This window comes from Amphiura filiformis, chromosome 11 (assembly GCF_039555335.1).
Source record: "Amphiura filiformis chromosome 11, Afil_fr2py, whole genome shotgun sequence".
Lineage (NCBI taxonomy): Eukaryota > Metazoa > Echinodermata > Ophiuroidea > Amphilepidida > Amphiuridae > Amphiura > Amphiura filiformis.
In genome coordinates, this window is record NC_092638.1 from 1,502,670 (window position 1) to 1,528,209 (window position 25,540).

At 34.9% G+C, this 25,540-nt stretch overlaps 1 protein-coding gene across 1 annotated transcript in view; it reads left to right on the plus strand.

The window, feature by feature from the left end:
* The window catches only part of LOC140164185 (voltage-dependent T-type calcium channel subunit alpha-1G-like), a 135,067-nt gene that overhangs the window by 107,754 nt on the left and 1,773 nt on the right, over nt 1–25,540 (plus strand). Inside the window, exons 25-31 of the mRNA XM_072187428.1 lie at nt 4,056–4,126; nt 9,207–9,285; nt 10,184–10,305; nt 11,565–11,822; nt 14,037–14,069; nt 20,549–20,599; nt 22,404–22,581. Of these exons, the coding sequence (XP_072043529.1) occupies nt 4,056–4,126; nt 9,207–9,285; nt 10,184–10,305; nt 11,565–11,822; nt 14,037–14,069; nt 20,549–20,599; nt 22,404–22,581 (792 nt within the window). The remainder of the gene's footprint in view (nt 1–4,055; nt 4,127–9,206; nt 9,286–10,183; nt 10,306–11,564; nt 11,823–14,036; nt 14,070–20,548; nt 20,600–22,403; nt 22,582–25,540) is intronic.

The window sequence follows — 25,540 nt, forward strand, 5'->3', positions numbered from 1 at the left end:
AAAAACTATGGAGTTCAGAATATTAACATGGAACGTTGTAGCAAGTACGTGCAGGCACTTTGACACAAAGGGTTAATTGTTTTGGCCTTATTTTAAAAACAAAAATGACTGTGTATTTAGAGAACCCATGAAGACTTCTGAATTCATTGAATGCAGAGCACTAAGCATGCAAGCATGTCTTGTTGCTAGGAAGCTATGTTGTTGCTAAGGAGCCATCTTGAATTTGTGCAAAACTTTGTCAGCTAAGAATCCAAATGCAAGAACAGAATCAATCTGTGTTGGGGTGAATGTGTGAGAGTTGGTAAGACCCACCAAACATGGGACTTTTTGTCCTCATCAAACGAGTATGAAGAGGATACTGTAAAATGAGCACTGTTGCCTGTGTACCAGCAAATAAGGACACATATAAGAAATAGAGTCGATGCTAGGCATGACCACAAAATTTTCAAGTAGGATATTTCACATGGAAATTATTTTTGTTTAAAAAGGTGATTATTTAACTTAAAAAATGGGGGGTCAACCATGTCTGTAGGTCAAAAATCAGCAAAGTTATGGGCAAATGTCTGTTTTTAAAGAACTGCATTTTTCTGTGGCTTTCATTGACAATGCCTAACAATGACTTTATGTACAAAAAAGCAATTTTTCACCACGACGATCCATTTTACACAAAGGAGATTTTATGTGATGAAATCTAACTATCACTGCATGATGACATCTGTATCAAGGATAAAGTACCAGCACTTTTTAGACTACGTCTCCTAGTTTCAGGTGTCCAAATTTCAAAATTTTGTATTTCCCTATGGGGATTTCACAGTTAAGCCATTTACTGTGGTCGCAACATTTTGAGTTGAATATCACCCTCTATAATAAGCAATGTGGACATGCCTATTGATGCACAGGGACATCCACAGTTCCTAGACAGTGTTACTAGATCAAAAATGGCATAAAAATGCATTAAAAACAACATGCATTTGGAGGTGTTGGTAGGGCAACACGTCATGTTTAAAACTAAATGGGAATGAACTCAAACACATGGGTGCCTTTTTAAACACGAGCAAGCAAACCGGAAAACACCTTGATGTATATATGTTCGTGTTACTCTGACTATAGGCATTTCACAAGTAAAAAACTAAGCTGACAAAGTTGATGTACATTGGGCTGTTTTAATTTAACATCCATACACCCCCTATGGAAGACATGTCCTTAATTTCCCACACAGGGAGGGAGTGTAGATTTTAAACAGAGTCACCCATTCAGGTAACCCCATTTAAAATACACACTCCCTGTGTGGAAGATTAAAGTCTTGTCTTTCATTAAGGTGAATGGCTTTTAACTGGAATATCCCATTATTGCATGGGCCTTGATACAAATGCATGTTGCTACAAACCTATGCACAAACTGAGCATACTCTACAAGTCTTTCTGCCTTCCTATCTTCTCTATTCTGCCTTTATGCAGCTTATTTAGCTAAAGAACACATTTTAAGCTACTTATTTTGGATACTGCATATTTTTCTTTGCAAACAATAGATTTTTGCACAGTTTTTAAACATAAATAAACAATTGAATTCTAACTGATAACTAGGCTAAATTATATGTAACATATTATGCACAAATAGTCTGTTTCCAGTGTTTAATTAAATTAACTTTGAATAAGGTATAAGGACTTGTTAGGAAGCCTGAGATGCATGTTATTGTTAGATAAAACCATCTTTAATTAAAGCATGACCCACATACTAAACACTGTCCAATTCTTAATTTCAGCCAAGTTCCAATAAATACATACTTGATCAACAAACTTCTGTAATATAAATCTAAGAGGGTTTACAATCAGAGAAGGTATCTTACCCTTCCCATAATCCTTTGCAACATGATGCATTACCTCATTTGATTAAATGACACTCCATTACTTTTTACATGTTCCCTTTGTTTTCATGTTGAGAACAGATTGGCTAAACAAGGGTGAATAGTCAAGAAATTAAAATATTTTTTCAAGATCTAGATGCGCTGTTCATTGAGGTACTTTTTGATTCTATCGACCCATGTTGCACTAGAGTTAAATTAAATGGAAGAAATGCATTGTGGGAAGTATACAATATCTTCTCTGGTTTACAGTGAATCGGATACATATGAATAAATACTTTTTATCACATGATATGATCAATCCTCAACACCATGTTAATACAACTTGAAGGCAGTGAAGTTTTATCTATAATTAACTTTTTATATTATAGTTATAATGTTCATGTCTTGATAATTGAAATTTCTACTGTATATAGATATGAATAACCATATTGTATACCTCATCTAAAGTTTCCCGCCATCTGATTGGTTAAAAGCGTGGGCATAATTTTGACTATTCCCCGGGCATAGTTCTGTGTGTGCTTTGTTCCCAGCTTAAAATGATATTACGCACACGTTAATGTTTTTGCGCATTATAATTACGTGGAAAATTGCAGATTGCAATCTGTGTCATTCGCATTGAAACTCTTAATTTCTCTTCCCAAAATCGATGACAAGAATCTTAAGATGTGGTATATAAAACAAATATTGACACCTTTTTATTCAGGGCATGGTTAAAATTATAGGCTGGTGGTGATCTCAAAACCATGACTAATGTGCCTCGGCTACGTCTCGGGCATAGATAGATATGGGTTTGAGATCACCTTGAGCTTATAATTTTAACCATGCCCATCTTAGCAGTCAATATTTGTATATTATTGGCGTGCAGGTTTTGGCATAGGGCTAGTAGTATACACAGATTGTTATGATTCAGATTCAATCAATTGTTTAATTCTTGGACAATTCTTGATTATACATTTGCACACATCCAATCCAATGAGTTTGAATGATTAATTGAATTTGTTATTATCAATTGACCTTTGTTATTATCAAAATCCCCTAAGCCTTTGCAAGTACACCTGAGAACTCGTCATTTTAAATCATGCCAACTTCCAATGCGCAGTATTAAATGATGTTCGATAAATGATGTGCGCATCTGCGCATATCGGTGTGACATCAAATGAAGAGTTTTCAGGTGTACTCGCAAAGGCTTATGGGATTTACCGAAAAGGTCAATATATAGATTCTGTTATTAATCAATGTATTGGTTATCAAAAGATGCTTCACCTATGCCGAAACCTGTAACCTCTTGTATTGTGTTTTCATGTGTAAAGTGAGATGTGAACCCAATTTCCTGAAATATTTATATTTTAATGAGGCATTTTGCGATTCCAGCAGAATTAAGATACCATCTCACTTGTGAAAACACAGCATTTTTTCTTTTCAGGGTTTTATTTAAAATGCATTGTTTTAAGAAAGTGAACTAATTTTTGAAAGATAATATATATAATATATAATATTTACACACCCTATTTTATATTTAAGCAGCTAACTTGTTCACTGTAAATATTTTACATGCAGTGGGTTTTGAAGCACTGATATTATTACATTATTATATTCTTTTGGTTTTGAAAAATAACAAAAAGGAATTTTATTTGTGTGTGTCATAACAAGTATTGTTTTAAGAAATTCACAGTACTTACAAATTTGTAATTATTTCAAAATTAATTGAAAAATAATCAAGCACACCGATCTCAGAAGCTTAGAAGGGCAAAATTGTTTATTATTTTATTGAATCTGAAATGTTGGTCTTCGTATACAGAATATTGTTGCTTTCTTTGCTGCTTTTTGCTAATTAACAAGACATTCTTATAATGAGCATGTTATGTAGGTTGGGATCCATTCAGGACTATGAGAATATTACCATATTTTATCAAATTCAATTTACAAATTATATTATACAGGAAGTATTTTGATCACAGAAGGCCTTGAATTTGTTTCACTTAAAATGAATAAAGATTCTTTTTCATATTAAAAATTCACAAAAAGTGGTTATTCCCTGCTACTCTCAATTATCAGTTTTCATATTAAAACAAAAGACAAACTGACTTAAAATATCACCTATTCTGTGACACCAATCAATCAACCTGCCATTATTGTTCATAATCACATCTTGCTCACTCCATCTTACAAATCCTCCATCTTGCGTCATCAGTGCTTAAAATAATGAAGACTATGAAAGGACTACGGGAGCTACTAGCAGTACTAATGGGTGCCATTCCTCAGGTAAACAAGGAGTCAGCACCTCGCACTGTGCTCCTCCTCCGCCTCCTCACAGGACCCCATAGTCACATGCTATACTACTTTTAATGTTGTGTGCTGATTCTCTCCAATTCGTCTTCTACAAGTTTTTTTTAGTGATAGGTGTACAGGCAAAGGCTTAATTTGTATTTGGTGATTATAAAAGAGGTCAATATTATGCAAATGGTAAAAAAAATGATCGTTTCAGACATTTGCTCAATGTTTGAAATGTTTGTCCTCGATGTGGAAATGTTGTGATTCACCAAATACAGTTTTGCCTTCTGTCTACTCTAGGTGGTTTAACTCGTTCTAACACTTATTAATAATTTTACTTAGCATCTTGATGTTGCTTGATATTTGCATGAATCTTTTTATATTATTTGTGATATTAATGTTGTATAATTATATATGTGTGTAGTTGTAATAGACTAATATGTAACTTGTGTTGTATCTGATGATGTGTGTACTTTGAGCTTGCAATCATGTTATGGGAGTCAAATATGTTATATAAGTGCATTGCATTTTGAAATAAGTTATTTTGAATTTTAGTTTATCCATCTAAGTTGAATACTTCATTTATTGAATTTTTTCAAATCTTGATTTCAAACCCAGAATATAATTTTGAATTTTGTAAATTTTGATTTTGTTCCTACTTATCAGTTTATATTAAAAACTCCAACAGTGCATTGTGGGTAAATTCAATGGAAAATACCCATAATGCATTGTAATTTCCCATAACACAATTGATTATTATACCCATGATGCATTGCTCTAGCATGTTAGTTATAGTACAGTACTATATTGTATAGTTCTGTTAGTGACTCTATATCTTGGTAGTCAATCATCACTAATTGGGTGGTAGTATTAATGGTAGTATTGATGGTATGTTTTTGTTGTTTGCCGGTGTTTGCTTTTCTTCCACCACGGTTTCTTCTCACCCATCCATCCATGCAACCATCTCTTTACGTACGTACGTATGTAGTCCTGAAATTGTTGAAAATGGCTAAAGGTATCCGTCAGCTTCTAGACACTGTGGCGAAATCGCTACCTCAGGTAATCTATCTTAATATGTGGTAATATCCTCATTAAGGTATAGGCATTTCTAGAAACCATTGGATTAACAGCAGTGGAATGTGTAGGAAGGAATGTTAGCCTTTTGTCTAACCTATATGAGGATATTACCAACTTATGATTCTCAGGGCTGGAACTGAATTTTAGGGAACATATTTGGGGGGAGGTTTAGGCAGAGGGAGAGTGCGAGAGAGAGAAAGAGTCAGAGAAAGAGAGACCGACAGACAGTAAACATAATTTTGAGTTTCAACTTGAAACAAGCTGAATTTTAGTAATAGTTCCAGCTCTGAGTATGTTTCCTATGAAATCCAGTTGAAATCCAGTACACCCCCTATGGAAGACATGACTTTAATCTGCACACAGGGAGTATGAATTACATTAATCAGTGATTCCATTTGAAATCTACATGTCTTCCATAGGGTATGTATGAATTATGATTGGAATAGGCAATCTCTTTTAGTTTTGAATTCTGAAATCTTGGATCTGTAACAATTGATCTCTCATACCTCATTTATTTAGCTAAGTGATATCATGACTTGTATGCAGGCCCGTAGCCAGGATTTATTTTTTTTTTTTGGTGTGGGGGTGGGGCTGATTTTGAAATGAAATCAGTTGAAATCCACACACCCCCTATGGAAGACATGACTTTAATCTGCACACAGGGAGTATGAATTACATTAATCAGTGATTCCATTTGAAATCTACATGTCTTCCATAGGGTATGTATGAATTATGATTGGAATAGGCAATCTCTTTTAGTTTTGAATTCTGAAATCTTGGATCTGTAACAATTGATCTCTCATACCTCATTTATTTAGCTAAGTGATATCATGACTTGTATGCAGGCCCGTAGCCAGGATTTATTTTTTTTTTTTTTTGGGGGAGGGGGCGGGGCTGATTTTGAAATGAAATCCAGTTGAAATCCACACACCCCCTATGGAAGACATGACTTTAATCTGCACACAGGGAGTATGAATTACATTAATCAGTGATTCCATTTGAAATCTACATGTCTTCCATAGGGTATGTATGAATTATGATTGGAATAGGCAATCTCTTTTAGTTTTGAATTCTGAAATCTTGGATCTGTAACAATTGATCTCTCATACCTCATTTATTTAGCTAAGTGATATCATGACTTGTATGCAGGCCCGTAGCCAGGATTTTTTTTTTTTTTTTTGGGGAGGGGCGGGGCTGATTTTGAAATGAAATCAGTTGAAATCACACACCCCTATGGAAGACATGACTTTAATCTGCACACAGGAGTATGAATTACATTAATCAGTGATTCCATTTGAAATCTACATGTCTTCCATAGGGTATGTATGAATTATGATTGGAATAGGCAATCTCTTTTAGTTTTGAATTCTGAAATCTTGGATCTGTAACAATTGATCTCTCATACCTCATTTATTTAGCTAAGTGATATCATGACTTGTATGCAGGCCCGTAGCCAGGATTTATTTTTTTTTGGGGGAGGGGGCGGGGCTGATTTTGAAATGAAATCCAGTTGAAATCCACACACCCCCTATGGAAGACATGACTTTAATCTGCACACAGGGAGTATGAATTACATTAATCAGTGATTCCATTTGAAATCTACATGTCTTCCATAGGGTATGTATGAATTATGATTGGAATAGGCAATCTCTTTTAGTTTTGAATTCTGAAATCTTGGATCTGTAACAATTGATCTCTCATACCTCATTTATTTAGCTAAGTGATATCATGACTTGTATGCAGGCCCGTAGCCAGGATTTATTTTTTTTTTTTTTGGGGGCGGGGCTGATTTTGAAATGAAATCCAGTTGAAATCCACACACCCCCTATGGAAGACATGACTTTAATCTGCACACAGGGAGTATGAATTACATTAATCAGTGATTCCATTTGAAATCTACATGTCTTCCATAGGGTATGTATGAATTATGATTGGAATAGGCAATCTCTTTTAGTTTTGAATTCTGAAATCTTGGATCTGTAACAATTGATCTCTCATACCTCATTTATTTAGCTAAGTGATATCATGACTTGTATGCAGGCCCGTAGCCAGGATTTATTTTTTTTGGGGGGAGGGGGGCGTGGCTGATTTTGAAATAGTCGACTTTGTTTTAAATATGGACCTTTTTGGACTGGGGAAGGCGGATTTAGACATTTTTGGAACAAAAAGGCATAAAAAACCTCTATTTTTTGCTCGCTATGCTCGCAAATGGGACTTTTTGGGCCTTTGGCATTTTTTGGGGGTATGCGTCGCACCCCCTGCACCCCCCTGGCTACGGGCCTGCTTGTATGCCTTCTACCATCCAAATGTTTGCACTAACAATGGCTAATCTATTTACAGTACACACACCCCTGTGTAAGATTTTGAAATATCTGCTACAGGGGGAGTATGAATTTCAAATGGAATGAACACATTAGGCAATTTCATTTGAATTTCATACACATCTGAGAACCATTCAACCTTAATCTTCCACAGAGGAAGGATAAGTTTCAAATAGAGTTGGTTAATGTGCCAATTTGAAATTCATACTCCCCCTGTGGTAGATATTTCCAAAATCTTCAACAATGTGAACTTCAGATGGATTAGCCTGATCGATGCACTTTATATATGTTACTGGATTTGATATGAGAACTGGCAATTTTTCGTCTTTTTATGTTCAAATCAAGATATTTTTGTAAAACAATTCAATAACATGAATAGCATTTACCTCATGTTGACCTCATTTGTGCATCAAATGCAAGGTCACATAATTTTGGAAGTCCCATGTTTCATGAATTAATATGAATGTCAAAAATGTGCAAAGTTCAAATTAGTTAAAAAAGATTTGCGATGACTTCATTAGATAATAATGATACAAGAGGATACCTTGAATATACAAACATCTAGAAAGAAAAAGAGCAAGGTATACCAATGAAATTTGAACAATTTAGGGAGCTTTATATGCCTCTATATATGTACAACAAATGTTGCACAACTTTCCATATTGTACCACATATTTGCTTTTTGTTGACTTACCACAACGTTGACATATTTCCTCATTTAACATGGAACCCTCTCATCTAGATAATGATGAGAATTAACATGTCAATTTTGAAATGACAAAAGTGACTGTTTGTTTGATGATCCAGTAACATATGTTTAGTTGTCAGTAATGAAAGCACTTCACTCTCCATGTTTGAATCTCTCTCAATGTGCCTAGAAAGAAATTGGATGTATTTATAATATTATTTATCTATTATAGTGTCATCATTCACTATGCAGCTGTTTCAAATGATTTTGCAATTCTCCCATCATAAAATTTGTATTAATTTCTTTAATATTATATAAAACAACATCATACCAATTTTGTATACAATATTTCTGTCAAAATGTCAACAATTATATGATACAAAATAATCATGTAAAGATCGCCCTTAAGTTGTGTCAATACAACCAAGCTCATAATTCTTTGGATTGGTAAAGGGATGATTATCAAGTATTTTGGACTCTTTTATGGATAAACAAAAAGGCTTAAAAATGCTTTTGTTTCTGAATTTGTAGCACAGTTTACCGTCAATCCTGACACCCCTAATTTAAAAAGAGAAAACCTTTTACCTGACATCAGTGTTTTCAGTATACCTACAATAAGCAATCATGTTATTGGTTTTAGGCTTATGACATTATCAAAGAAGAACCACTGGCGTTCAATATATTTGGTTCATTTCAGAATATTATAAATCAGAATACCAAAGAATTGGTCATTAGATAAAGAATTCCAAAATCTTCTGATGTTGGATGTTGGGATAATTCACATGATCAATGACTGTATTTCAATTGTATGAATCTTATAAAACAATACTTAATGGAAAAGAATTGGCCATTAGATAAAGAATTCCATATAAGTTTGATGTTGGATCTTGGGGATATTGACATGATTAACGACTCATGACAATTGTCTCAAACCACAACATGATTCTAACAGCTTTTATAATTGTTTGTTACCATGGTAATATAGGTTGGCAATCTGGGCCTGCTGTTCTTTCTACTTTTCTTCATATTTGCTGCACTTGGAGTAGAATTATTTGGTAAATTAGGTAAGTATGATGCAGCACAAGTGATTTTGTATTGCTAGTGATGTGAGCAATGGGCTTTTCCATTTGAAATCTGTACACCCCCTATGGAGAACTTGAGCTTAAAATTTTACACAGGGAGTATGTATTTTAAATTTAGTGGCCCACACTTTTTCTCATAATTCTGATTGTTACACAATTGTAATGTACTTTGATGAATTTAAATATGATGAAATCTTGAGATTTACCTCATTAGTTTAGCTCAGAATGATTGATGATAATCTGGTAGTAGAGAAACAAACTGAATTAAAACAAGTGAGGTATCAAAACTTTGTGATGTGTTTAGAAGGGCATCACCTGATCCTGTGGTATCCACTCTTTGGTCAAGTCATGTGATAACATAGTATTGGGGTATTCCAGTTGAAATCTATACACCCCCTATGAAAGACATGACCTTAATCTTTTGCACAAGGAATGTCGATTTCAAATGGAGTCACCCATTCAGGAATCCCCATTTAAAATACACACTCCCTGTGTGGAAGATTAAGGTCATGTCTTCCATAGGGTGTATGGATTTCAACTGGAATAACCCATTTCAAGATTATACCAAATTTACACTATTTTGTAAAGACCTTTTGCACTGGCCTACCAATCATGTAAAAAGAACTAGGTTACATCTGCGTACTGCACAGATTTTTTGGTGAATGAGGTGCTGATGTGATAATGATGTGATTCAATTAGCCAATCAGAACCTGGGTATGTCGTAAACTGTGCCAAATCGAGAAAGAATGAAAGGTCTTTACAAATATACCAGACATTAGTAGATGAAGAGGAATGTGAACAAAGTGAATAAATTCAATTCAGAAAAAATAATGTTAACTTTTTTCATTCTTGTTTTCCCTCCAAAATATCCTGCATGCAGACTGCACAGATGATAATCCATGTTCAGGTTTGGGTCGTCATGCAACATTCAAGAATTTCTTCAGTGCTTTCCTTACACTATTTAGAATAGCAACGGGTGATAACTGGAATGGAATTATGAAGGTATGTAGGCAAACCAGTGTGCAGTCTTTGTCCATCATCTTTGTCACCTTTGTACCTGTTGCTTAAAATTTTTTTGATTATATGTAATTGTTCATGATTGTTGGGAACTGGTGGCTCATTTTGTATGTCTTTCTCCCTCCACCAGTTCCAAGCACAGGGAATAAAAAATAACAACTAGTGTGCAGTAAAATAAAAATGGTTATAAACACTACTGATCACTTTTGGCAAAATGAAACTATGACACTTATGAAAATCAGTGATAATTGAAATTAAATTATGAAGGTAAACAGGCAAAAGTAGGTAATGGTGTCTCCAACGGACAAGGTACAAAACACACCAAGGAGCAAAGGATGATACAAGAGGATACCTACAATATATAGAAATAGAAAGATTCAAGCCAAATATACCAACTTGGTGTGGGGAACAAGACAAAGACAAGATAAAAACTAATGCAGTATGTAAACCATGGTGGTGTACACTGTTACTACACTAGTAAAAATCCAAAACCACAGGGATTGTAGACAAAGTTAAACAAAAATACAACCGACGTTTCGAGCAGATAAACTGCCCTTCCACAGGAACAAACAACAAAAAATGTATACGGCAAATAATTGAATGTAGTTACAAGTAGATAGCAAGCATAAAAATTTATCAAATCATAGCAAATAATTAAACCAAGGTAGCAAGCAAAATATCATAGAGCTCTGGCTTGCTACTGAACAGGCAACCAATCATTGATCAGTAAATAAGCAGAAGAATTGAAGTAGAGCTATTGCATTCACATAATGTGTGTGTATAAATGGAATTAATGCAAATGTGACTTATCACATCTAAACAGCAATTGTCTTTGACAATTTTTATTAAGATTTTTCAACCTGTTTATTTACTTTACAATGACATCTCAGATATTGATGTTGGATGTAGAATTTTATGTAACTAACTAGTAACAGACACCTTTTCTTTATAATCTTTAAATGAGTAACATTACATGAGTCAACAATGGTGGGGAATTGGGGGGGGGGGCTCTTGTAAATTACCCTATTGAACACTTTTGATGAGCATTGGTAGTATCTCTGACTTTAGAATCTCTGATACAAGAGTTGATGGGATAGATTACTATGACACATTAAATAATGGCATGAAAAGCAAAGAGGTCACCTCGTCTGTGGGAATAAACGTCTATAATGAATTTTGTTTATAAACGTAATATTGACTGATCTTCAAGTTATTGTTATATTTTTCATTTTCTTTACCCACAGGATACATTAAGAACTGACACCTGTGATGACTCTGCAAGCTGTGAGTTCAACTGTTGTGCCAATCCATACATGGCACCTATTTTCTTTGTGTCCTTTGTATTGATGGCGCAATTCGTCCTAGTCAACGTCGTTGTGGCGGTGCTGATGAAACATCTGGAGGAATCGCATAAATTAGAGCAAGAAGACGAGGAAGACATGGCTCAGCTTGAGGCGCATATTAAGGCTGATGAGATGGAAGCTAGAAATGGATCTGATGGAGTAAGTAGCTCTTTAAACAGGTTGAAGAATGAATTTAACAAGGTTTAGAAATGTTTCATGCTAACCAGGTGTGTAAGTTATTTTTGGTATCAATTTTTAATATTTTTTCTACATTAAGTTGGCGATATGTTTATTGCCAGTACCAGTAAGTATAATATTTTGAAAGATGATGACTGTAGTTTGAATTTATTTAACCAGGTTATAGGATTTAATAACTGGTTAATCTCTAGCTCCAACAGTGATCAGGTAGATTATAATATCTAATAAGGTGATAAGAGTGAATATTGTAACTATAAACCTAGTTAAGTTAGTTGTAAATGTTAAACCAAGGATAGTAATTAGTATGTAGGTGAGATTGACTCTTTTACAGGTATTTTGATGGTGAAGTCGTTTAATTGTAATCAGAACTTAAGATGAAAAAACACATTCAGATGAATGTATTGGGCCATTCCAGTTGAAATCCACACACCCCCTATGGAATACATGACCTTAATTTTCCACACGTACTGTTCATGTGAACTTCACATTCAGGGTTACCTGCCTCTGTTGGAAATCTGCACACCCTGTGTTGCAGATTAAGGTCATGTCTTCCATAGGGTGTAATATCACATGGAATAACCCATTAATTATCCAAGGGTTTTGTATTCATGTAAGATTTCCTTAAAACTGTTGTGTTGTGCATTTTCTGTCTTGTCTTCCTTGTTCAGAATGCCAAAAATTACAATTTATTATTAGCGATTAAAATTTTAAGCCCCCATTATCTATTGTGAATCTGTAAAAATAACCAAATTCTGACTCTTATGTTGCTGTTCCATTTTGCATTCTCACTCCCTGCATTCCCACATGTACCTTTGAGACATACACCCAGATGAATACTACCATAATTAAATGCAATTCAGAAAAAAATTTTTAAAGTTTAAATTGACTTTCAGCACAGCAAATCCAACTAACCGTGAATTTTCAATGTGTGACACACATCTTCATCAGAAGTCCTAGAATGTTGTGCTGGACTTCAAGTTAAAAGCTTCAATAAATTCTCATTTCTACTATTATGAACCATAAGTAGCAAATGCCTTGTGCTTTTAATTTGCTTAGATGAATGATAAGTTTGTTAAATATTGCAACTTTTGGGCAACTTCTCCGTCTTTGTGGCATTGTCATGGTAACTGTAGATTTTTTGTCAATTGGGCTATTCCAGTTGAAATCCTTACTCCATAACTCCCTATGGAAGACGTGGCCTTAATCTCCTACACGGGGTGTAGGTTTTATTAACAGTTCACACTCCCTGTGTGGAAGATTAAAGTTGTGTCTTCAATAAGGGTTACCAATTTCAACTGGAATTGTCCATTTAGCGTTTCCCTGTAAATGTTTATTTTTTTCTTTTACTCCTATTTGCGAATTTTATTTTGTATGTTGCATTGCAAAATCTCAGCAAATTTAGTATATAGACACAATAGGCTTTTGTTCTAAAATACCCAATAATCTTACTCTCCTTGTATCCTGCACTGGTAGATCTGACTTGCTTTATGTTAATGGGCTATTCAGTTGACAATTCACACTCCTTTGTGGAAGGTGTTGGAAGTATCTTCATCTGGGAGAGTATGCATTTCAAATGGAATGAACACATTTAGGCAGCTTGATTTGAAGATTCAGATTGAATTTTTGTAGCAAATGTTCAAAAATTCAAATAGAAGTGAATAATGTGTTCATTCCATTTGATATTCATACTCCTCCTGTGGATGATATTTCTAACATCTTGCACATGGGGAGTGTAGCTCTTAAATGGAATGGCCCATATCAAACCCAAACTCGCTGCAATCTACTATAATTTAGATATTTGATAACTCCTTGAATAGATTATTTATTTGTATTTATCAGCTGTTGAGATAATGACAGAAAATGTTGTATTGGTTAGAATTTAAACCTTTACTCACAGCTGAAAGTGTTCATTCATGCCAGCTTTCAATATTGTGTCTTTTTCATACTGATATTACTGATCTTGGTGATGTTTGTTTGAAAGAAATGATCAAGATCTACTGATATGTTTTTTGTAATACATCATGCTAAAAGATACTTCAAACAGATACAAACATGTTTTCTGTAATTAATTCTTTGCATTCATACTGCGTATTCCTTTTGTTGTACTGACCCGTGTCTATCTTGTCTTTCTCTTTCTTTTCCTTTTTATTTTTCATCTTTTCTCACCACGTCTAGGAGCAAGAGACGCCCTTCACGCCACTTCTTAAGGTACTTGACCTTTGTGTCTATATATATGTCTATATATATGTCATTCCACTATATGTAACTCATTTGTGTCAGAATATTTTAGTCCATAACTGTTAATTATTTTTAGTTAATATTAGTGTAACAGATCTATTTCCAGCAAACATATAACACCCAAAGATTTAGATTGTATCATATATAATGCTATGACAAATCCGCCATCTTGGATTGTCACTCATGGAGGCCACTTTAAGTTCGGCATTCTTCTGCAAGGGCTGAAATTGAATGTTAAGTTTGAGCATTTGAATGGTTTGCAGTTCTTAGCACATTTTGTGGCACAATGCAATACACACAGAAGGCAAACAATGATGCTCTTTGAATTGAAGGGTGCATAGCCCCGTGCATAGCGAAATAATCAGGAGGCCCATATTTTGCCCTCCATGAGTGACACACAAACATGGTGGAGTCGGTACCTCATTGATTTCTAGACATATGGTTTCCATGGTTACATCCAATTTGTCACTGCATTTCTTATGTATTTTAAAGAATTGGGTTGAAAACAATGGTAAGTAAACTGTGATGAGAGAGTTTTGTTCATAATACCAGTGTAAACATTGCAGCAGTGTGTTTTGCTTTATATGTAGCAAAGCCTAGGATGTTATCAGCGGAATCAGAAGATCCCATGCTCATCAATGGATTGTAAATTGTCATTACTGTCTGATATTGTCTGGTATCAATTTATTAAATGTGCATAATGGGCTATTCCAGTTGAAATCCATGCACCCCCTATTGAAGACATGACTTTAATCTTCCACACAGGGGAGTGTGAATTTCAAATGGTGTAACCTGAATGGGTTATCCATTTGAAATCTACACCCCTTGTTTGGAAGATTAAGGTCATGTTTTTCATAGGGGGTGTATGGATTTAAATGGAGTATAGTCCATTGCAATCCTCTGTAGCAATCCAATTGAGGTCAAATCGAATTATGGCTTTTCACAGTTTAAATGGGGTCATTGTTGAGGCCGCTTTTCGTAAAATTGTTGGTGGTTACTAAAATGATAATATGCAGTAAATATTTGTCTTACATGTCTGTTATGTAAGTACTTGATGAAGAGAAAAAATCAGCAACTTTGAAATTTCCTTAATATGAGCCAATACTATTATATTGGTAATCAGTGTTTAGTGGCAAAAATTCCAAACAATCTTAATAACAAGTTGTTTGGTATTGTTTTGTACAGTAATTTAATGTCACAATCAGCTTTATGTGATGTACATGAGAAAGTCACTTGATTTACATGTGTTACCTACATGCTGCACATGTGATTCCTTTACCCTGCACATGTGATAGCCCTCTAATTAACTTGTGAGACCTTTATTCTGAACATGCAATAGCTACCTAATTTACATGTGAGACCTTAGTTCTGGACATGTGATGACCACCTAATTTACATGTGAAATCTTTATGCTGAACATGTGATGGCCACCTAATTTAAATGTGAGACCTTAATTCTGGACATAGGATTGCCTCCTAATTTACATGTGATACTTTATGCTGAACATGCAATAGACCCCTAATTTACATGTGAAACCTTAATGCTGAACATGTGATGGCCATCTAATTTACATGTGAAACCTTTATGCTGAACATGTGATAGCTACCTAATTTACATGTGAGACCTTAATTCTGGACATATGATTGCCTCCTAATTTACATGTGATACTTTATGCTGAACATGCAATAGACCCCTAATTTACATGTGAGACCTTAATTCTGGACATAGGATTGCCTCCTAATTTACATGTGATACTTTATGCTGAACATGCAATAGACCCCTAATTTACATGTGAAACCTTAATGCTGAACATGTGATGGCCATCTAATTTACATGTGAAACCTTTATGCTGAACATGTGATAGCTACCTAATTTACATGTGAGACCTTAATTCTGTGGACATGTGATTGCCATCTTATTTACATGTGAGACCTTTATGCTGAACATATGATAGACCCCTAATTTACATGTGAAACCTTTTTGCTGAACATGTGATGACCACCTAATTTACATGTGAAACCTGTATGCTGAACATGTGATAGCTACCTAATTTACATGCGAGACCTTAATTCTGGACATATGATTGCCTCCTAATTTACATGTGATACTTTATGCTGAACATGTGATAGACCCCTAATTTACATGTGATACCTTATGCTGAACATGTGATACCCATTTGATCTACATTTGATATGTACATGTTGTACATATGAAAGAATATGACATTTTCACCCGTACATTTCTACCCTCAGAGCTATTCCTCCACAGATCTTCTTATCTATTCTGATGAGAATAAACGAATCATGGTTAAGGTACTTTTCTTGACTTCCCTAGACTTATCTCTCTCTCAATTTAGCATGCATTTTTGAATAACCCTTCAACAACGTTTGACACCTATGTTGAGTTTGGCCATGTTTGACCTTACTTTTCTGACTTGTCTGCTTTTGCCACTCTTGTTTAAACATTTAAACCCAGAAAAGATATCTTGCCCTCACCACACAATCACACAGAAAGATACAATTCCACATGCATGGGCCACATTCCAACATGTGTGTATTTAGGGGGTGGCTTTTGGGGGCGTGAGCCCCCTGGGGTAAAAGCAGAGAAAATAAAAGAAGTGGCGGCAAGAAGAATTATTAAAAAAAATGCGGGACAGAAAAGGCGGCAAGAAGAATTATTAATGAGAAAGGGCGCTAAATTATGTAAAACTAATGTAACTATACCTTTTTTACCTTTTTGGTCGCCAACAGGGCCGCAGCTCGAGGCGGTTGGGTAATTCTGGGGTTATCCCAATTCTCTAATTCTTTAATAAAAACAATTGGTGGAAACATTTGTGCTCATACCCTTCTGTTTAGATTTTCAAGAGCCATCCTGGCTGGAAAAAATTTGGTCAACCTTTTTGGGCTGTTGCTGCAGTGGGCAGCAAAATTGACATTTTCTTTAGCCGCCCCCCCCCCCACCCCCCGGGTAGGAGCAGCCACAATACACCACTGTTCCAGTGTACATCGTTTTACATTAAGGCTTCTTGGTAATCCAATGTGACAGATCTCCTGTAGCTTATACTGGCATGGGGCTGCTAGAGGTTGTTGTGTTTTATAGGCACATATCCGACCCTTTACCCCACCCTGATAAATTCCTGTAAATAGTACAAAATTTCACATAATTGACCAGAAAATAGCCAACTCCACCCTGGTTTTTATGTCATTTATTTATTTTCTTTTATACATTCCTCCCTCATTTGGGCTTGGCCCCAGTTGTCCCCCCCCCCTCCCAAAAAAAATTGAAAAGCTCGCTATTGTAGGTAAAAACTGCCAAATTGTATGCAAAGTTTCAGATTTCTCAGGATTCTCCTTGTTTTATGAACAAATGGTGCCAAATTCTTGACTCGACCATCGAAAGATAATATTGATGGGTGTCATTTTAGAAAGCGTTTGTATAGAAATGGTCAGCGGGCACATCCACATATATTTTTTAGACTCCGTCCCCCCTTCCTCCCTGGGTATGCAATAGGTCAGAAAATTAAGGTCAATAATTGGTTGAACATTGCCTACTACTGTTTTTCTATGTATTATTTAGGTGTAGTATTTGTACAGATATTTATAACCACCTGGCTATTGGTGGATGCATGGGGCTATAACAGTTGAAATCCGTACATCCCTTGTGGAAAACATGACCTTAATCTCCCACACAGGTGGTGTAGATTTTAAATGGAGTCACTCATTCTGGTAATCCCATTTGAAATTTACACTCCTTGTGTTGAAGATTAAGGTCATGTCTTCCATAGGGGGTGTATGGATTTCAACTGGAATAGCCCATGGTTTGCAGTGTTCATTTTATCACGCCTTTTTAGGCTAAGAGTTATGCAGGATTTAATTTGTTATTGCATTTTTGGCCATGTCTCGGCTAAATTTTACATCAAAAAATCTTATTTTTTTGTTATAAAAATGATTTTTATACATTCTGCACTGTCATCTGAGGCAATCTGTTTATCCTTATTTTACAAACACAATTTCTTTTCAAGTTCATTCTTGTATATGTATATCCAGTTACAGAGATTATTTCTCCAGACCTGAGTGTATCATTTAGAATTAAAACCCACCATGTGTTTAGAGTAATGTGTTTTTTGCTAACAAAATTAATATTATTCTGCTGCACTTTAATCTCATTGCTTTGAGATATACAATTCATGAAAACATAAGCGAAATAAAAATAGGGAAAAGAAGCAGAGACATGCCTTTTTAATGAAATTTACATTTGTCGTCTAATTTTCCTGGCTATGTTCAAGAAGATAAGTCCTTAAAAACTAAGATACATTAAGGGTCATGATTGCTTTAATAAAAGTTTGTACTTTTCAAGGCTAAAAACAATTTTTAGTCATTTTCGATATATAGTACCTTCAGAAAAAGTAGTTGCCTATTACTAAGACCTAACTTTTGAGATGGTTTGTATGTTTGAATGTGAAAACTAACCATAGGGTTCGCTGTTTTTGTGTGGCGTTCAGAAATTTTAATCATCAAAACAAATTGTAAACAAAATGTCTCCAAGTTTGACAGGTAACATAGGCTATGAAACAAAATTAAGATCCCGATGTTACCAACAATGTTACCAACAGTGTGATTCCGAGAGTAACAGTGAAACAGTTTGGTATAGTTTGCATGACCTTTGAATATTTGTAAATACCAGTAGAAGTTAATTTTAACAAATTAGTAGAATTAGTTTACACCATTTCATCTTGAGGAAATCCCAAACCATTTATTCATTTATTTTGTCATTCATTCTATGATATCTTTACCCATTTTCTTCATTTCATCCTTTTCAAAAAATATAAAATTTTTCGTAATGTTTAAAATTATTTATTAATAATAAAATTGATTTATTTCATTCTAAGTAAACAGTAAATACTTAGAGAAATGACTCAAAACTTGTATTTTAAGTAAAATTGGCTTACAAATGTTGATGTTTAAAGTTTAAATAACTATGTTTTGTAGAAGTGGTAGTTATAAAATATATAAACTTTCAACTGCAGAAATGTGGGTCAAATGTTTCTCACATTATGTGCGCATATTATTTTTTACTCTTCAATAACACTGAGCTGTATATCAGCTTTGAAATATTTTGAAATTCTATAATCTTACTCAACAAAGTTGCCCAAACAATATCACGCTGAGACATTTGATTCCCTTGATAATTTGGCATTCTATAAGACCTTCAGTTTCTTTATCTTAAATCTATTGGGCTAAACCATTTAAAATCCACACTACCCATGTGGCAGATGTTAAAAATATCTATCACAGGGGAGTATGAATTTCAAATGGAATGAACACATTAGACAGCTCATGCACCCTCTTTAGAAAGATTCAACATGAATCTTCCACAGAGGGGATGAGTTTCAAATAGAGTTGGTTGATGTGCTGATTCCATTTGAAATTCATACTCCCCCTGTGGAAGATATTTCCTAAATCTTCCACAGAGGGAGTGTTGGTTTTAAATGGATTAGCCCATTAAGTAATTTAACACATTTGCTATAAACTTCTTACTGATCCAATTGAGTAATAATAAAGATGTGGTACTTTACTAACAAATGATTTATTCTGCATTTTGGTTAGTTTATGATTATGTTGCTAACAAATATGTTATTTAGCTTTTAAGAAAGCACATAATACAGTATGTTCATTACATTTAAGCACCAAGTGCGGTATTATTTATGCATATTATTAACATTTTCATACAATTATTATTGATTTATTTTCATTTCATGTTGTGTTTAACCCCATGGCCACTATTGCCTTTGTTATGTTACAGGGCCACTGATTGGTTAATTATATGATAAAATCACCTGAGTAACCAATCAAAATAGAGCTTACAGATCTCTGAACAGTTTTAAGCTTTGTCTCCTTCAGCCGTACTGACCATTCTTACCATATCTCTGATTGGTTCAATTCATGATATAGCCCTATTTATAACCAATCAAAATAGTTCTGAGATAATTTGACTGGCAGTGCCCATGGAGTTAACTCAGAAACACCATCCACACATGTCATTTATTTTGTGGCATGGAATTTTCATGATGAATATAGATATTTTTATAGCAGATTTTCACTAATTTATCAGATTCTATAATTGCAAAATGCAAAATGGGTATAATGGTGAGACCTTGTTTTGGGTCACAACTTTATTTGGGGTCAAGACCTACAAGTTGTTTTGTGGTCAAGACATATATACAAGTTGAGAACTCCTGATGAAAGCATCCTGATGAACAGTGTATGACATGTTCCAAGTTGTATATTGATGGGAAACCTGTACTACTAAAATTATAGTAAACAAATAACTTACCAATTGAAACTATCATCATTTATTATTATCACTTCATCTTATTTATATGTTCATTTTCTTTCATGTTAAAAACAACTTCTATGTTTTTTCATTCCTCATTTGTCTTCTCCTCTCAGCCGGTTGCCCCTAGCGACATTATATTAACAGTGGGCACTCCACCATTAATGGTAAATCTAATGGAAAATTACATCAATTTAAATCGTTTTTAATGTGTTCACCATTTTTGCTTTGTAGACATCCCAGCATGATTTCACCTCAAATTGGATAGTTTGTAGTTTGCAATATTTTTGTTTACACATGCAATAATAATCAGTGGCAGCACCAGACAGAAAAAAAGGGGGGGGCATTGGGGTGAGGAAATGAATTTCAGGGGATGGGGAATCTGAATTATGGGTATTTATTGGGGGAAAGAGTTCTGACTGGGGGGAATTTCCCCCATGGTGCTGCCTCTGGCAACAATCAAGTTTAAATTCTTTTTTCTCCAAGGAAAAGACAGCATGTTTTTTGTAGATCTTTATATAATTTATGTAGAGTATGAGTATAGTATGTATAGTATAAGTTTGAGCAACTTAAAATCAACTATACTGATGTGTGCATGCCAGTGCTTGTGTTGTGGTGGGGGTGCACATGAGGGTGTGTGAGGGGTGTGTGCTTGCAAGTGTGGTGTGTGAGTGTGGTATTGGAGAACAGGGTATTCCAGTTATCTATACACCCCCTATGGAATACATGACCTTATTCTTCCACAATGTGGGTGAAAATTTCAAATGAGGCCACCTGAATGGGTGACTGCATTTGAAATCTACACCCCCTGTGTGGGAGATGAGGATCATGTCTTCCATAGGGGGTGTATGGATTTCAAATGGAATAGTCCAATGTAGGGTAAATTTCTCAGTTAATTTGATTTTAATGTTGCTTGCATAATTATGATTATGTTGCTTTATTTAGCACAGCAGGTGAAATAATTTGCATGTTTGTTTTAGGTCAATTATATTGTTACCAGTGGTACAAGGATGTTTCAAGTTATAGTAAGGTCTGTACCCACCTACGATTTCATCAAGATACATCATTGAATGATTTTGCATGGATGTTACTTGCATTTGAAATCTATGGGTTAGTAAAACCACGCAAACAATGCAGACTCATCGTTGTTAAGCGGTGATGAGCAACGGTGAAACATGATTGAACATCAGGATAAAAATGAATTGAAATAGATAGAAATGAATTCTTATTGAACAAATATTGTACATCAAATATTTGGAGTTTAATTATAATGGCCCTCAAGTAATAGTGACAGCCCCACCTTTATAGGGTTGGGTGCTGTGAACTTTCAATTTGATGACAGAACAAGAAACACTGTACCAAAGGACAAAAATCTAGAAACACTGTGCCAAATGACAAAAAGGACAATGTCAATGTTCTGAATAAGTAGAGGATCATGCGTCAGTCAAGCTACAGCGGCATAGCCCAGATTTTCACAGGGTGGAGGCTTTCAGGGGGGGGGCACTTTAACAAAAGTAATCAAAAAGGTCTTAAAACTTAACATTTCTCATCGGCCAATATGATGTTCCACAGAGGAAGGCTATGTAATTTCACATCGGCCAATATGATGTTCCACAGAGGAAGGCTACATGTATGTCACTGACTACAATGTTACACGCTAATGACAGAGAAAGGTTTTACTTGACTTGAATCCAGATTGACTATCTCATCATACCGCTAAATCATTGCTAAACTGTCAACTTTGGCCAATTACCTACACTGCTCACATAAATCATCTTAGTACATGCATGTATCACAATTGAAATCACAATTGCTTTTTCAATCTCAAATTACACAATATGTTAAGTTTATTCTAATTTTATGCATGTGCAGAAATCACAGTCGTTTTTCAATATGCACAAAATGTCCCTAAACGTAAACAATTTGTCAAGTTATCCTGGCCATAACCGTTTCATTTTGTTGCATTTACAGCATAGCAACCCAGCATCACGTCAGAACATACCAAGACAGATGTGCCATCTACAGCCGTGTTCTGCCGCTAAAACACTTGTAACAAGAGTCCACTCTGTGCCTGATAATTACCAGTTTAGACCCCCAGCTTACAGTACTAATGCTACCACAGCAGATGATAAACAAGATGAAGATACAGGTAATAAAACAAAAATATCCCTTTAAAAGGGAATGTTATGTGTCTAGTGTTTAGACCCCCAGCTTACAGTACTAATGCTACCAAAATTAAAGCAGATGATAAACAAGATGAAGATACAGGTAATAAAACAAAAATATCCCTTTAAAAGGGAATGTTCTGTGCCTAGAGTTTAGACCCCCAGCTTACAGTACTAATGCTACCACAGCAGATGATAAACAAGATGAAGATACAGGTAATAAAACAAAAATATCCCTTTAAAAGGGAATGTTCTGTATCTAGTGTTTAGACCCCAGCTTACAGTACTAATGCTACCACAGCAGATGATAAACAAGATAAAGATACAGGTAATAAAACAAAAATATCCCTTTAAAAGGGAATGTTCTGTGTCTAGAGTTTAGACCCCCAGCTTACAGTACTAATGCTACCACAGCAGATGATAACCCAGTGTCATTATATTATTTTTGCATAACTCAAAACTTGGTGGGAACTGTCTTATGTAACCAAGGTCTTAAAATGCACTTAAACCCTTCTATGTGGACAAATAAAAGTACCACATATTATATTTCATCACTTTAAGACCTATAAATGTCTTTTTCCCTTTGGCACGTTTTATTTTACCAAATTTGATGGTAAATTACAGCATTTTATCAAAACTTATATGATAAATTACCAGTGGTTTATTTCACTTATTGATTTAGAACACTGCATGTTATATACTATTTTGTAGCTTTTACACAAAATTACCATCTGATCAATTGTATTGTGTCCTTATAACCCTTCATCTCACAGCATCCTATCAGGATTATTCACCCAGATCTGAACCGTCCACAGCACCACCTCAATCTCCTATTGAGCCCCTCTACTCCACAAGCATAGCTGCACCTGTAGGATCACACCCTCAGGGTATTGAGCCCCTTATTATCCTACATAATGTAGCTCCAGTTGGATTAACTCCTGATCCAGAGCATCCAAGTTCTGTGTCAAAACATAAAACACATACAAAACGGAAATCAGTTATATTAGATTCCTTACACTTGGAAATGCCCAAAGATGATGCATCTGCTGTGGAGACGCCGGATGCGGGACCTTCTCGTAGCATGAGTCCGCGCCAGTCTTGTGTCATTGAATGTCTTGATTTAGAGACATTAAGGGCAGAGGAAATGCGACAAGCTGAGGATCGTGTTAAACAATTTATCCGAGGGCGCTCGATGGTGAACAATTTGACAAGCTATTTTGAAAGTTTAGGTGGTGATGTGGAAAAACGGGAACGCTCTTCTACTTGGTTGTAAACTTGCAAAGGATAGTTTGATTATGATTAGGAGGTAGATATTGCACGTGACCATGCATGAAGAATTCTAATGAATGAAATCTTTACTAATTTACTGCATTGAAGCAAATTTACTAATACAGTAAGAATCCACCTACATAGTGTTACCGGTCACTTTAGTTCCCAATAAGAGATATCTACATTAAATCTATAATACATTGTGGGACAGTTTTGGCAAATGATGGTACAGCTGAAAAAATATGTTGTTAAATATGTCAGTAAATAGATGTATTTGTATGATTGTAGATAAATAATTCAAACATTTTTTGCTTGACAAATCCATTAAATGAGTACTCACAACGTTAGCTTCACCATCAGGGCTGATGGAAGTGATGATGTTTTTGTTTTGTGCAGTGGGTTGTATCTCCCGATCACATATATGATCCATTGCTCAAAACATCATCACTTCCGGGAAATGTTGTGACTACTCATTTAATGGATATGTCAAGCAAAAATGTTTGAGTTGTTGTTAAAAATGTTTCAATAAAAAATTTAAAAACACAAACATTTTGTAATATCAATTACAATAGTTTTGTGTTTTTTAAAGCTAAGCATTTTAAAACAATATTTTGTGAGCTTAAAAAGGCAATATTCCTGATCAGTTCAGCTGTACCACAACATCCCATCTTAATTCTTTATCTGTTTTTGAGATGACCAGTTACGAACCATACAGCAAGAGACAGTATGTGGCCTACATGTTGAGTCACTTAAATCAGATTACATTTGTCAGTCCAGCTTTCCAGAAAGTGACTGGTCTTGGGCAAATTGTTGACAGTATGTAACAGTCTCATACTGGAAGTATTTTGACCAGCATATGGTTGAATGAGTAATATCCTCCCCCTTTTTCAGCTAAAATGACTTGGTAAAATATGTGTACATCCATATCAAAATGATACACATGTCAGCTGCTACATTTGTCTCATTTCACATAATAGCTAGGAATAAATACCAGACTCATCTCAAGTGGAGGTCACTTCAAATCATCCCCAAGTCACATTGGTTAAGGAATGTTTTCTGTGTATTCATAAACCATGTGACTTGGGATGATTTGAAGTGACCTCCACTTGAGATGAGTGTGGCATTTATTCCTAGCTATGTAAAAAAACAAGACATGTAATAGCCGACAAGTGCATCATTTTGATATGGATATACACATATATCAAATCACTTGAGGGATTTCATTTAACACTTAACTGCATGCCATTTAGTGCAAGAATAATTGAATTTAGAAAAGTAAAATAAAGCATGCTTTGAATTTTGGTGTAGCCTGTTATATCTCTTTTACAATTTAGAAGACCCAAATTAATCTTTTAATGAAAAACAGTATGATTAGACAAAACTCTTGCATGTAGTATATATATGTAATCACTGACAACTCATTTTACCAAGTATGGACCCTGTGGCTTTTTTAGTTCCAAAGATATGTTGTAATAAAGCAATGGTCACAAAGAGGAGATGAAGTAACAGGAGGAAGCCTTGTTACACAGGCATAGATAAAGAGCATAAGTAGAATATCTATGCCTTGTTACACAGGCATAGATAAAGAGCATAAGTAGAATATCTATGCCTTGTTACACAGGCATAGATAAAGAGCATAAGTAGAATATCTATGCCTTGTTACACAGGCATAGA